General features: G+C 58.4%; 1 protein-coding gene across 2 annotated transcripts; it reads left to right on the top strand.

Moving 5' to 3' along the window:
• The first annotated feature begins 1,195 nt into the window (after positions 1 to 1,195).
• Positions 1,196 to 12,430, top strand: MYDGF (myeloid derived growth factor). Of its 2 annotated transcripts, XM_059159545.1 has the most exons (6): positions 1,223 to 1,436; positions 2,514 to 2,564; positions 8,318 to 8,379; positions 9,742 to 9,823; positions 10,637 to 10,709; positions 11,955 to 12,430. In XM_059159545.1, the coding sequence occupies exons 1-6, from the start codon at positions 1,263 to 1,265 to the stop codon at positions 12,032 to 12,034; spliced, it is 522 nt and encodes a 173-aa protein (XP_059015528.1). In that variant the 5' UTR covers positions 1,223 to 1,262; the 3' UTR covers positions 12,035 to 12,430. The 2 variants fall into 2 exon arrangements, with proteins under 2 accessions (XP_059015529.1, XP_059015528.1); XM_059159546.1 differs by lacking the exons at positions 8,318 to 8,379; positions 9,742 to 9,823; positions 10,637 to 10,709; positions 11,955 to 12,430 and adding an exon at positions 5,024 to 7,221 and having other exon boundaries at positions 1,196 to 1,436.
• Positions 12,431 to 13,251: the final 821 nt, after the last annotated feature.

The following is a 13,251-nucleotide window of genomic DNA, read 5'->3' as shown; positions in this document are numbered from 1 at the left end:
AAGCGTCTTTCATGATGTTTTCAAAGAGTACTGCCCTGTTATCTTGCGGGATGTCCCTCAGCTTGGGATCCTGTAGGATATTTGCTTATAATTAGATTGAAGTCATTCATGCACTTGGGGCAGGAAGTCTAGAGCTGCAGCTGAAAATGTCTTTTCAGTTGTTGAAGTCTCATTGGTGACACTGGGTTAAAGATGGTGTCTTCATTATAAAATGACTTATTTTTCCATTTATAACTAATAAGCACCTTGGGGAGAAATACTTTGAGCCTATAGAAAAATCCTGTTTTTCATCATCCTTTCTCCCACCAGCTGTTAGATCTGTTAACCTTAAAAAAATAAAACTGCCAGTTAGTTTACCAGTAAAAATAGGTTTATTCAGGAATAGTAAGGAATTGCAACCCACGACCAGCGAGCTACAGCGAAAACAGGAGACAAATCTGCAGAACAAAAGAAACGACTACTCTTAAACGGAAGAAAGAGCAAGTGGGGAGGGGCTATTATAATCAAAAAGTCCCCTGCCCTCAGTGCCAGGAGTGGTGACTTCTCATTGGCTGGGCTGGGCGGGGCTGGGCTGTGGCTGCCTATCATTGGCTGTGCTGTGGCCGTCTCTTATTGGCTGTACTGTCACTATCTCTCATTGGCTAGGCTGTGGCTGTCTTTCATTGGCTGGGCTCTGGTTGTGTTTCATTAGCAGTGCTGTGATTCTCTCTCATTGGCTGCCTCTAATTGGCTGGGCTGTGGCTGTCTCTCATTGGCTGGGTTGTTGCCAGGGCAGGGGAAAATTCCCTTCCTCCTGCAAGGGCCGTAAGGTAGTGGTTAACATACTATGGACTTGCAAGGGGCTGGCCTTCCTGTTGGATCTGTAACTGACTCACAGGGTGCAGAGCTTTCCCTGCCGGCCTCTCCACTCCATCCTAAACGAGGGTTCCTCTAATTTTCAGATCCACCCAGGGATCTTAGGGGCAACAACTGAGGTCATCGTCCATTTCCCTCATTCCAGATGGAACTTACTACATTTACTAAGTGGAAGAGCTGTGGGCTCAGTCTGCAGCACGGTTGGTCTCCAGGCTCACTCACCCCAGGGTCTCCTCCCAGAAGTCCAAGCCCCGCCCCAACATGGCAGGCCCGGTCCGGGGGGAGGGGGGAGGCGGGGCGCGCCAGGTCACGTGGCTGCGACGCCGCCGACGTGGCCTCGAGCGGATGCCCCACGTGTCCCTCGCGGCGTCCCGTCGTCGCCCCAGCCCTGCGGACCCGATCCCAAGATGGCGGCGCCCAGCGAAAGGAGGAACGGCGGAGGCGCGAGCTTGTGGGCTGCGTTGCTGCTGGCGGCCGCTGCGTTGAGGCCGGCGGAGGCGGTGTCCGAGCCCACGACGGTAGCGTTTGACGTGCGGCCCGGCGGCGTCGTGCACTCCTTTTCCCAGAACGTCGGCCCGGGGGTACGTAGCGCTGCCGCCCCGGGGGCTTGAGCGGTGGCGCCCGTGGGGGCGGGTCCTGAGAAGGGGACCCGGACGTTCGGGGGGCGGAGACTGACTTGAGAAGGGGGTCTGGAGGGCGCGGTCACCACTGTGGCGCGTCTGAGCTTAGGGGAGCCGGGAGTCCTGGTGTGCGGGGACTCGGAGGGGGTGGGTCCCCAGCCTCTGTGCCTGTTTCCTCTCCCATGCCCAGCGTGCCCAGGCAGCCCTCGCTCCCAGACCAGGCGATCCCCCGGCCACTGGAGGGCTGAGCCGCTCCCCGAGGTGGGGAGAGAGGAGGCCGAGGGGTAGTTCGCCTCCAGGCTCTGCCGAAGGTCAGCCCCGCTGCAGCTCTGACGAGGGAGGAAGTTGACGGACGTTGCTCTTTTTCTCCATTGCACGAGGCCCTCCCTCTCTTTCAGTGAGGGGTGAGGCAAGACCTCATCTGGAGGTCTGCAGGCCTGGGTCTAGCCCCGCCCTCCCCCTAGCTTGTTGGAGAAGTCCTTCCCCTCCCACCTCCGCGTTCCCTGTCTGTAAGGGATGCCCACTGATGCTGTTCATTGAGTACTTCCTTATAGCCAGATACTGTGCCAAGTGTTTGATTGTTTGATTTGCTAGGACCATTTCACGGTTGAGGGAAACAGGCTCAGAAAAGCTTTCCCTTGTCTGAGGCCCACAACAGGGCAGAGATGGGTTTTCTGGTGTCCACAACCTGCTTCCAAAGTCCATGTGTCTAGATGGGTGGGTGCTTGGAGGGTGTAGGACCTCCCCCTACCCCTTTTCCTGTTCTTCATCCCCCAGAAGCCACCTGAGTTGTTTGTCCTGACTCAGGAGCGCGCGAACAGGGGGGCAGGTAGGGGAGTTCTATGTCGGTAGACACTGGGAGGACTTGCGGGGCGGGCCTCCTGGGACATCAGCCAGGAATCTTGCGCTGCCTCCTTTCGCTTAGTGCAGATGCTTAAAAGACGGATTGTCTTGACTTTGGATCTCAGAAGGGCATCCTGCATCATAAGCACTAAGGATCACCTCCTAACAAGCTTTTCTACACCTTCCATTTTCCAGGACAAATACACTTGTGCGTTCACCTACGCTTCTCAAGGAGGGACCAATGAGGTGAGTTGTTCAAAATTCCACGTGCTTTTGAACGGCAGTATCCACTGTCACGGAGAGATGCTCTCCAAGAAGCAGTGGGATTGGGTCATACCTTAATTAACTTACACTCATTGAACTATGCTTGTCTCACCAATAAAAGATAATGCTCAAGGTAACAAGTGATGGCAGATTGCCCCTGTAATTCCAGAGTGAACAAGTGTCAGGGTAGAAATAGGCCTGGGAGATATGGACATGCCGTGCCCATGAGCCTCTCTTAGGAGTATTTTATTTGCCTTCTGTGCTGCGTGACAAATCATGACAGACTTAGCAACTTAAAACAACACCCATTTATTATCTCATAATTCTGGAGGTCAGAAGCCACGGTCAGCTCAGCTGGGTGCTTCATAAAGCCCAAATCAAGTTGTCAGCTGGCGGGGTCTTATCTACAGGCTCGTTCAAGCTGTTGGTAGAATTTAGTTCCTTGCCATGTAGGACTGAGGTCCCCATTTCTTGGTGGCTGTTTTCTCCAGCAGCTGGCAGCCGAGAAATAATAAGAGATCTGAAGCGTAAGAAGAAAGTGACTCACCATTGCTGGCTGTGAGGGGAGCGCAGGACCGGGAGGACAGGTAGCCCTTAGGAGCTGAGGGCAGCCCCTGGCAGGCGGCATGACAGCAGTTTTACCTCTGCAGGAACTCAATTCCACCATAAGCACATGAGTTTGAAGAGGACTCTGAGCCTCAGTCAGGGGTACAGTCTGCTAGTACCGTGAGTCCAGTCCGGGGAGGCTCTGAGCAGAGGGCCCGCCGTGGCCACCCTTTGCCTCAGGGACGGAGAGCTGAGCAGTGGGGAGTGCAGTCAAGCTGTTAAATTTGTGGTCATTTATCACCCAGGGTAGTGACTTGAATAACCCCCCACCCCAAATATACATTCACATCCTAATTCCTGGAACCTATGGATGTAACTTTAATTAGAAAAAAATATTTGCACAGTAAATTCAGGATTTTGCAATGAAGAGATCATCCTGGTTTATACAGGGGGGCCTAGATCCAGCGGCAGCTCCTCTGACAAGAGACACTCAGGGGAGATTTGATAGAAGAGAAGACACACAGGAAAAGGCCGTGTGAAGACGGAGGTGCAGCCACAAGCCAGGGGACACCTGGAGCCACCAAAAACCGGAAGAGACAGGAAGGTTCCTGCCCCAGGGCCCTCAGAGGGAGCCTAGCCTGGGGACACCTTGATTTGAACTTCCGGCCTCCAGAACCGGCAGAGAAGAAATGGTAGTGGTTGTAAGGTGGTGAGGTTGGCGTGCAGCAGTGGCCGCAGCCACAGACTAGCAGTGACGTGCTGTCAGAAGGCACCCCGAGAATAAAGTGTTGGCCTGGAGTGCTGTCTGCATGCCGCTGCTTGGTCTTGTCGGGCCGGAGAGCCGCAGGTGTTCAGGAAGACACAGACTTTCTGCTCAATGTCGTTGGAAAGAATAAAAGAAAAATGAAAAGGAAGAATTCAGCATCACTATAAAAATCAGTAAAAACTATCTTCTCTTTTTTTTGGAGATTTTGTCCATTTCTTAGAGAGACAGCACAAGCGGGGTTAAGAGGCAGAGGGAGAAGCAGGTTCCCCCTTGAGCAGGGAGCCCTATGCGGGGCTCAGTCCCAGGACCCTGGGATCAGGACCTGATCTGAAGGCAGATGCTTAACTGACTGAGCCACCCAGGCGCCCCTCCATCGTTCTGTCCCTAATTGTGCTTTCCTCCCCGGCAACCAGATTTTAGGAAGTACTGTCGTTCTGGAACAGTGTGTGGCGCTGGGTCACCTGACAGCGCAGAGTTGGAGAGATGGGGGCTGCTTGGGAGCCGCTCTTGTGCGCGTCACTCGCGGCAGGCCGGTTCGCAGCCCCTCTCTCCTTCCCCTCGGGACAGCACGTTGAAATGGGCAGGGGCGGCTCTGTCCCCCCACAGCACCGCTAACATCTGGGATTCAGGGCCAGGTCGCTCTCTGAGGGAGCTTTCCCAGGCACCGGGGGCCCCGAGCAGCCTCCCCAGCCCCACCCAGTCAGGGCCAGGAGCACCCCAGCCCCCAGCCCTGACTTCCAGAAACATGTCCAGACATTGCCCAGTGTTCCGTGAAGGACAGAATTCCCCCTCGTTGGAACCCATTGGGCAAGAGCGACTTCTGGTGCTCCGGATAGGTCTTGTTTGTAAGTAAATGATTCCCGGTGACATTATTTTAACAAAATGCAGCAAACAAGCGGTGACCCCCCGGCCACCAGGCTTCCTGCAATCGTCCGCCCCTTCCCACCTCACCTCCAGGCCTCACTGCTTCTCCAGATGGTCTTCTCCACTGTGGGATGAAGCCAAGTGGTAGAATGTTCCTCCTCATCATGAGCCAAAACCCATCAGACCCAAAGCAGTGGCTCTCCCGTGGCGTCTGTGCGGTGCTAAGCCACACGCACATCCCGTTTCTCCCTCTCCACTGCTCCAGGAGGCCGCAGTGCTCTGGCGTTACCCCGTTTCACACTCGAGGACACAGAGACCCAGGCTCCCCCAGCTGGGAAGTGACCGAGGTCCCTGGGGCACAGACCCCATCCACTGCTCTGTGCTCCTGACCCAGGGTCACCAGCAGCTTGGAAGAGATCAAGTGCGTGGACCCCTGCCCTGCCTCCTCCGACTGAACTTAAACTCTCAGATGTGGACAGCCCGCTGCCGCGTTGGGTGAGCGAGCCAAGTTCACACACACTGGCCGGGGCCGCCGCAGACCGGAGCCCTGTCCTGGAGTAGCGGTTGGCTCACAAACTATACTTCAGCAGTCGCCTGGAATTCGTTTTAGAAGACAGGGTACATCCCGCAGGAAATCAGCTCTACGCAGAGCAGACGTGTCGTGGCTCAGACTTGTCCCAGCTGCAGGCCATCTAGAGCGGTGACAGGACCACAGGGAGCCGAGCGCCTGGGCAGGTGGTGCTGCATGAGCCGGAGGGGTGGCTCTTTGGTGGCTGTCCTGCGGCCGCCTCCCAAGTGAATGGCGGCCAGATTCTCAGCAAAGGTGCAGGCATGGTTAGATGTTCTGTAGCTTTCGCGGGACACCGCAGAGGGCCCCGGGGGCATTCCTGCAGAGGCCTCATCAGAGAGAGGAAGCCCCAGCGTCTGGTTGGTGCCCGGGAGGACCCGTGGCCGGGCTGGGGGTGTGCAGGGGCGCCGGGTGCACGGAGCGTGGAGCTAGGGCCTCTGAGGGAGCACAGCCCGCGCCTGCTCCTTCGGTGATGGTTGACTTCGGCAGGGGGTCACCTGGGAGGCCAGGGCTGTGCTGGCAGGTGACAGCAGGCACAGGATGTCTAGCCAGGGAGCTTGGCTGTGTTTGGTGGGGACACAAACAGGCCATCTCTTACAGAGTTCAACGTGCGCTCACTATAGAACCCCACACTCCCACTGTGAGCTCTCTGCCCTCCAGGAATGAAAACTCACCCACGCAAAACCCTGTACACGACCCTTCACAGCAGCAGGGTTCACGGTGGCCCACAGGTGGAAACAACCGTGGTGTCCGTCCGTGGGTGAACGGAGGCACACCGTCTGTCTACCACGCATGGGAGTGTCACTGCTGTATACAGGGGCGTGGCACCCACACACTGCCCTGGGGACAGACCCTGAGCCCACGTGTGTGACATGTCCAGAACAGGCCCATCCACGAATGGGAAGGGGACTCAGGTGGGCGGGGAAGGGATAGAGCTTCTTTCTGGGGTGATGGAATGTTCTAGATCATGGGGATGGTTGCAGATCTCTGCACATGCTAGAACACGCAGAATCGTTCACCATACGAGGGTGAATTGTGTAGCGTGTCCATATTTCTCAGTCGAGCTATTGAATAAAGGACCTGTGGACACGGCCGGTGGTGTGGAAGGTTCTCCACTGTCCCACGCTAAGTGAAACCACGTCAGACTGCGCACTGCCCAGTTCGGCTGGGGACGGTCTTGCAGAGGCACAACTCTGAGATGGGGCCAGCAGTTACCAAGGATTTGTGGGAGTGAGTTAACTGCAGAGGGAAGGAGCGGGGACCCAGGGACACAGATCTGGTCTGTATCTTCATTAATGGTGGATACAGAGCTGGAAGCATTTGTCGGAGCTTCTAGAACTGTCACCAAAAGGGGTGCATTTCTCCATATGTCGTTTATATCTTAATAAAAACTAATCACAACCGCCAATTAAGTGTCATCTGTCATCCCCGGCCACTCCTGGGCTGACTTCCCCAGGGGCTCAGGCTGTCCCCGGAACACACACTCGCAGGAATGACTCCACGCCCAAACCCGAGCCTCACCATCTGCGCACCGCGCCCTGCAACCCCGAGACGGCGGTGAGGCTCATGGAACCGGGAGGCCGCTCAGAGGGATGTCAACCCTCTTGCTAAGAAACTCTGGGTTTTAAATTTGTTTGCATTTGTAATTTTTTAACCAGTGTTTCAACATTTGTCTCTTCTTCAAGAGCTTTTTCAGAGCCGTGGAAAACCTCTCGGATCTATTTCATTGCATAAAACCGTTTCCAGGGGCACCTGGGTGGCTCAATGGGTTAAAGCCTCTGCCTTTGACTCAGGTCAGGATCCCAGGGTCCTGGGATCGAGCCCGACATCGGGCTCTCCGCTCCTGGGGAGCCTGCTTTCTCCTCTCTCTCTCTCTCTCTCTCTGCCTGCCTCTCTGCCTAGTTGTGATCTCTGTCTCTCAAATAAATAAATAAATAAATAAATAAAATCTTTAAAAACCGTTTGCAGGTGCTCACAGGCCTTCGAGCCACAGACAGGTGTTTTTAGATAGGAGGGAGAAAAATCGCCACGTCCGTAGGTGTGGCCGGCAGCCGTCCCTTTGCCGAGCCAGAGTCCCTGGTTCCCGTTTCCCTGCTGTGGGCAGACGGCATCTGGGGGACTGTTTATTCCAGTCATGATGAACCTAAAAATGGTCTGTTTTGTTTGTGAAGAAACTCTGATGTTGAACCAGGAGTACCAGTATCTTAGTACTCCAGGCAGGGGACCGCAAAGTCCCATTTTACTAGCAAAACATACAGGCGCCTTTGGCACCCCAGAGCCCACAGGGACTGCCCGTGTCCACCCGCCAGGTTTGCAGGCGCCATGAAAATCAGAAAAAGCTGGTAGTGGTGTGTTTGAGAGTCATTTAAAAATTCGAATTTTCAGGGACTCTGGGGTTGCTCAGTCAGCTGAGTGTCTGACTCTTAATCTTTCTTGATTTTTTTTAAAAAAGCTAACACTTTCACACCCTTCCAAAAGAAGATCACATAGAAAGCTTCCTGGTGCCTCAAGTCACCGGGTCCCACCCCGTGAGCACTGCAGTCTCGTGTCTGCTCCGAGGACTTGGTCCCGATCCAGCAAGCATGGATATAGGGTCTCCTTTTACTTTAGGGTTTTTTTTTTGATAGGCTTTATTTTTTAGAGCCGTTTTAGGTTCATAGCAAAAGTGAGCCCAAGGCACAGATTTGTGCCTCCGGCTCCCCCCCACCGATGGCCTCCCCGGTCATTGATGGCTGCCACTGAGAATGGGACGCTTGTGACTGTTGCTGAGCCCACCCTGGCCGGTAGCTGACAGTCCGGCTCAGGCTCAGTGCTGCATCTCCTGTGGGTGTGGACAGGCGCCTGAGGACACGTGCCCACCCCTATGGTCTCGCCCGGAGGTGTCTGCCTGCCCCCGAGCCAGGCGGCAGCCGGGAGGCCCAGGGAAGGTTGGCTGCCTTTGCAGAACTGGAGGGCGTCCTGGACTGACCTGTGTCTTTCCTCTCTCCCCAGAAGTGGCAGATGAGCCTGGGGACCAGCGAGGACCACCAGCACTTCACCTGCACCATCTGGAGGTGAGCCCGGGCCCCTGTGGGGGGTGTATGTGTGTCTCCCCTGCAGGAGGCGCCTCTCTGGGGCTGCAGAGGGTGGGTGCCTGCGGTGACTCTAGGTGCAGGAGCTGTCACCCCTGCGGGGCGTGGACTGGGGGCAGTGGTCATCCACGTGCAGGCAGGAGAGGCGTGGTGACACTGCTGGGGACGGCCCCCCAGGGAAGCTCGTGGACACGGGGCCCAGAGGGGGTGGGGAGGCTGGGGCCAGGCTTCCCCACACCGTCCCCCTCTGTCTCCCTGCCCTGTACTACAACATGAGTGAGCGGTGGCCCTGAGGAGGGACAGAGGGAACGGGGTGCTCAGCCCTGTGGGGGCGGGTGCTGGAGAGGCATAACATCCTGGCCCTGCTCCCCGGGTCTCTGTGGCCTGGATCCGGTTCTGCCAGCGATGCTTGTAGGGCTGGTGTAGTGCATGAATTCCGGGAGACTCACAGACGTCCAAGCCCTAGTCCTGCCCCCTGGGGGTCGGCAGAGGGGCGCAGATCACATGGAAGGCCGTGGCAGAACACCTGTGTTCGAGTTCTGCTTGCCGGTAGCACCCCACAGTCCCCTGCCTGCTGCTGTCTGAAGCAGGAGCTTCTAGGCAGTGCTGGAGACAGTCTCACCCACTCTGTGGACCGGCCCCTGTTGGCAGCAGGCAGAGGAGCCCCCCGGGGCCATCCTGATGATGGCGTGTGGGTACCGGCGCCGAGCCAGAGGCCTGTGGATACGCTCGGCCCCAGAAGTTAACTGGGAGTTAACTGGGCCCCCCTGACTGGGGGGCCGCCCGCTTGGCGAGAGGACCTGCTGAACGGGCTGTTGTTCCAGCTTCACACGGCAGCGGAGCAGGCCTGGCGCAGCTGCTGGGGCGTGGAGGGTGCGGGAGGCTCCCTGGACCTCCCCCGCCTCCCTGCTGACGCGCCCCCAGCAGGACTCTCCTGGCCCCCCCACCACTGCCCCTCACCCCATCCCTGTCCGCGGCGACGCGGGGCTCTACCCTGTGGCCCCCTCGCTGCCCGCATCCCCCCTTGCAGCTCCTCTCTGCTCTGGCCATGCTGACCTGGTCGTTCTAGAAATGCCCCCGTTTGCACCCACCGGGACCCCTGCCCTCTGCTCGCTCCCTCCTCTGCCCAGTTAACTCCTGTGCTGCTTGTTGCCCGGGATGTCGCCATGCCCTGGTTCCTGGCACTCGATGAAAAAGCGCTCGTTCTGTCGTAAAACAGCTCGGACCCAGAAGGAGAACCAGACTTGTCAGTAAATGAGCCAAAAGAATGTTCTAGTAAACAGGAAGGAAGAGATGACGTTGAGGAGGCCGGGGCTGACCCCCTTGCCTGCCCTTCCTTTGCAGGCCCCAGGGCAAGTCCTACTTATACTTCACACAGTTCAGGGCAGAGGTGCGGGGCGCGGAGATCGAGTACGGCATGGCCTACGTGAGTACCGCGCGGGGCCGCGTCCCGGGGCGTCCCACCGGGGCTGCGGGGCAGTGCGGGGACAGGCACGGGCCATGAGGTGTGGGACACCACGCAGACCCCCGGGCCCGGACGTGCCAGGGACGGGGCGCGGGGCCCAGAGTGGGACCCTGCTGACCCCTAGAGACCCTCCGCGGGAACCGGCCGCCGGGCCTCCCTCTCCTAGCACCCCTCCCCCGCCATCTCCCGCCAGTGCCCCTGCTGGCGTGGCCCAGGGAAGCCAGCAGGGAGGGGCCCAGACCCTTGAGGGGACAGCAAGGTGAGGAGCACCCGAGGCAGGGGCAGCCTGCTTGCCCGTGTGGGGAGGGCCTGGTGCGCCGCGGCTCTGGTGCCTTGTGGTTGGTGGCACACGGGGCGCACGGAGCGGGCCGCTCTCAGCTGTCCCACCGCGGAGCACTGCTCGCTGCGCCCCCGAGCTCCCGCCGGGCCGGGAAACTCACTGAGCCCAGAGAAAGAGAGAAAGAGTCTGATTTGTGCAGTTGCAGTCGGGAGGCTGTGCCACTTCCGGGTTTGCCTCTGTTCACCAAAGGGGAAAGTACCTTCCTCCGATCGGCAGCAAAGGCACAAGTTTGAAGCCGCTTGACCATCTCTTAAGCGGATTAACTGCCGCCCCTGGGGCTTCTCTCACGTGCTTCAGAGAGCGGTGCCCGCCGCCCTGCAGTCAGAGCGTCAGAGCCCGGCGCTAGTGCTTTAGCCCGCACTGCCCTCGGGAGCGGGAGGAGCCGGAGGAGCGGCCTGCCTTCCTGGTGGGGACGCTTCCATTTGCTCTTTCAGTCGAAGGCTGCATTTGAGCGAGAAAGCGACGTCCCCCTGAAAAGCGAGGAATTTGAAGTGACCAAGACGGCAGGTACGTAAGGTGGTTTGTGGAGATGGAGCCCGGGTTCAGGCACAGAAGGGGGGGCAGCACCCCCATCAGAGGAACAGGTGACGGCCCAGTGTCTGCACCCCGTTTCTATAAAGGGCTCTGCGGAGACCACTCAACCCGGGTGAGCGGAGCCATGAGCCACAGGGGCACCGAACGGGCACGGCTGCGTCCTAATAAAACTCGACTTAAGAACACGGAAATGTGAATTACAGATCACAAAACACCATTTTCCTTTGATTTCGGCTGACGCTACGTAAACGTAAAAACCAGCCTTAGCTCATGGGACAGGCCGAGCCATACTTGGGGCCTGAAAATCTACTGGGGCCTTTGAGGACGTTCAGTGAGATTGCTGCGCAGAAGGGGACCCCTGCGACATCCCCACAACCTGTCCTGGGTTCTGTGACTAGAAACAGCTTCGATGCCTGGGCAGTGGGGTTAGGAACCCCTAAGGTCTGGCAGGGGGGCCCCTGGGTGTCCTGAGCTGTGTTCAGCCCTCAGGGGCAGATGCTGAGCAGAAAGAGGGGAGGGAAGCTCCGGAGTTGGGGCTCTGTGTGTGAGAACACGGGGGTGAGCAATGATGACAAAGGACGCGGGAGTAGAACCGTGTCGTAGGGAGCCCTGAATGTCCCAAGGGACACCAGAGGTGAGGAGAAGGATCCTTACGGTTGTGGGGATCACCAGGCATGGGAGTGGCGGGGGGCGTGGAGAGTGGGGCTTTCAGAGGAGGGGCCTTGGGTCTGGAAGGAGCCCTGCCCCACCTGCAGGTCCTGGAGGGTGTGGGCCAGTTCCAGGTAGAGGTCCAGGACAGGAGACGGGGCGGCCAGCAGAACGTTGACCTCTGGGTACACAGCAGAAGGGCAGGGCTGAGCCACTGGGGACGAGCCGGTGGAGGCCACAGTCCCAGGTCCTGCTTGAAAGGTACCATTGGGCCTTAGACAAGTTCACCAGTGCCAGCGGGAGGTGACGCAGCCCACCCCCGACCCCCATCCATCCTGGCTGTGGCAGAAATGACCATGGCTCTTCCCACCCTGAATGTTCCTGAGGCCTCCTGCTGCCCTCAGGACTAGCCCACCAGCCTCTCTCTCCTTTCTTTGGTTCCTTACCCATAACACTTTCAGGGCTGGGGGCCTTTCCGTGTCGAGTTCACTTACGGGGGCTGTGCTCCTACCCCGCCCAGGATGCAAAGTGTCTGGAGTGGTGGGGCCCAACCACGTGCTTCTCTTGCAGTGTCCCACAGGCCCGGGGCGTTCAAGGCCGAGCTGTCCAAGCTGGTGATTGTGGCCAAGGCATCCCGCAGTGAGCTGTGACCAGGAGCCCCATCGTGGGGGCGGCTTTCCCTCGTTTCTGCTGAAGGAGCTGGGCTCTGGGAGAGCTGGTGCATTACTGGTTCTCTAGGGGGGCTGTTGGGTGATGTCCTCTGAACATGGAGCGGGGGGTCTGAGACCCTCTGCCCGTCTTTCTTATCAAAAAAGGCACTGGGGAACGTGAAGGGGTCCCCCGGGGAATCGTGGCTTTCCTGAAGCCGGTGCGGGTCTCTCCATGGGTCAGGCCGGGCTCTGGATCACTCCCAGGGACAGCGATCCTGCTGCCCTGAGCCCAAACCAGCTGTTTTCTTACAGTTTTCCCAGGGGACCTTCTTCCAGGCTAACTGGGGAGAAATGAAATGTTCTTCGTATTTAAATAAATCAGATGGTTGAAAAGCAGCCACCGTGGCAACTGGCACTGGTGCCAGCCTGTCTGCGTGCTTGGGGCTGGGGCCCGGAGGCAGCAGCAGGGTCTGGCCATCCGCAGCCGCGTGCCCTGCTGGGGACGGTGACGGATGTGGCCACAGGCCCCTGGAATCTCCAGGCACGATGCCTCTGAAGGCGCAAATGCACGGGGTCCCAAGGCGGTTGGCTGTGAACCTGGATCTCCCCAAGCTCATGGGGCAGCCCTAGCCCCACCCCGCAGGTCACCCCCCATGGGGGGCGGGGAGTGCGGGGGACAGACCTCTCCTGCACCCGGCTGCTTGGTTTTCTCTTTCTGAAGTCGGATTGCAGGTTGCAACTTAAAACAGCAGCAACCACAAACACCCACGGGCAAACAGATAAAACCCCGAGATGCCCCAGCTGCTCAGAAGGTCCTGCCCCCCCAGCAGCGGGGCCTGGGAGCCTGACCCCAGCTTGCCCCTCCGCCTGCCCTCCGACCAAGCCTTCTCGCAAGCAAACGGACGGAAAAGAAGCCGTGGGCTGCGAATCGGAATCCTGGCTCATCGGAATCACAACTTGGGATCGACGGAGGGGCCCCTCCCCTTTCACTCGCCTGGCCACCTCCTTCATGCCAGCACGAGGACCTGGGCGCGGCATGACCCCACTTGCCAGAGAAGCAGGTGTGAGGGTTCCTGCCCCAGTTCGCACACCTGTGGGGAGCAGAGTGGAACTGTGTCCCGTAGACGTGCACGGGAGCGTGAAGGACAGCGGTGATCACAGCGTGTGGCAGCGGCAGGGGCCCCCGCAGCCCCGGAGATACTCGGGAGGAAGACCCC

Source organism: Mustela lutreola, chromosome 2 (genome assembly GCF_030435805.1).
Source record: "Mustela lutreola isolate mMusLut2 chromosome 2, mMusLut2.pri, whole genome shotgun sequence".
NCBI lineage: Eukaryota > Metazoa > Chordata > Mammalia > Carnivora > Mustelidae > Mustela > Mustela lutreola.
This window is presented reverse-complemented; position numbering and strand designations above follow the sequence as displayed.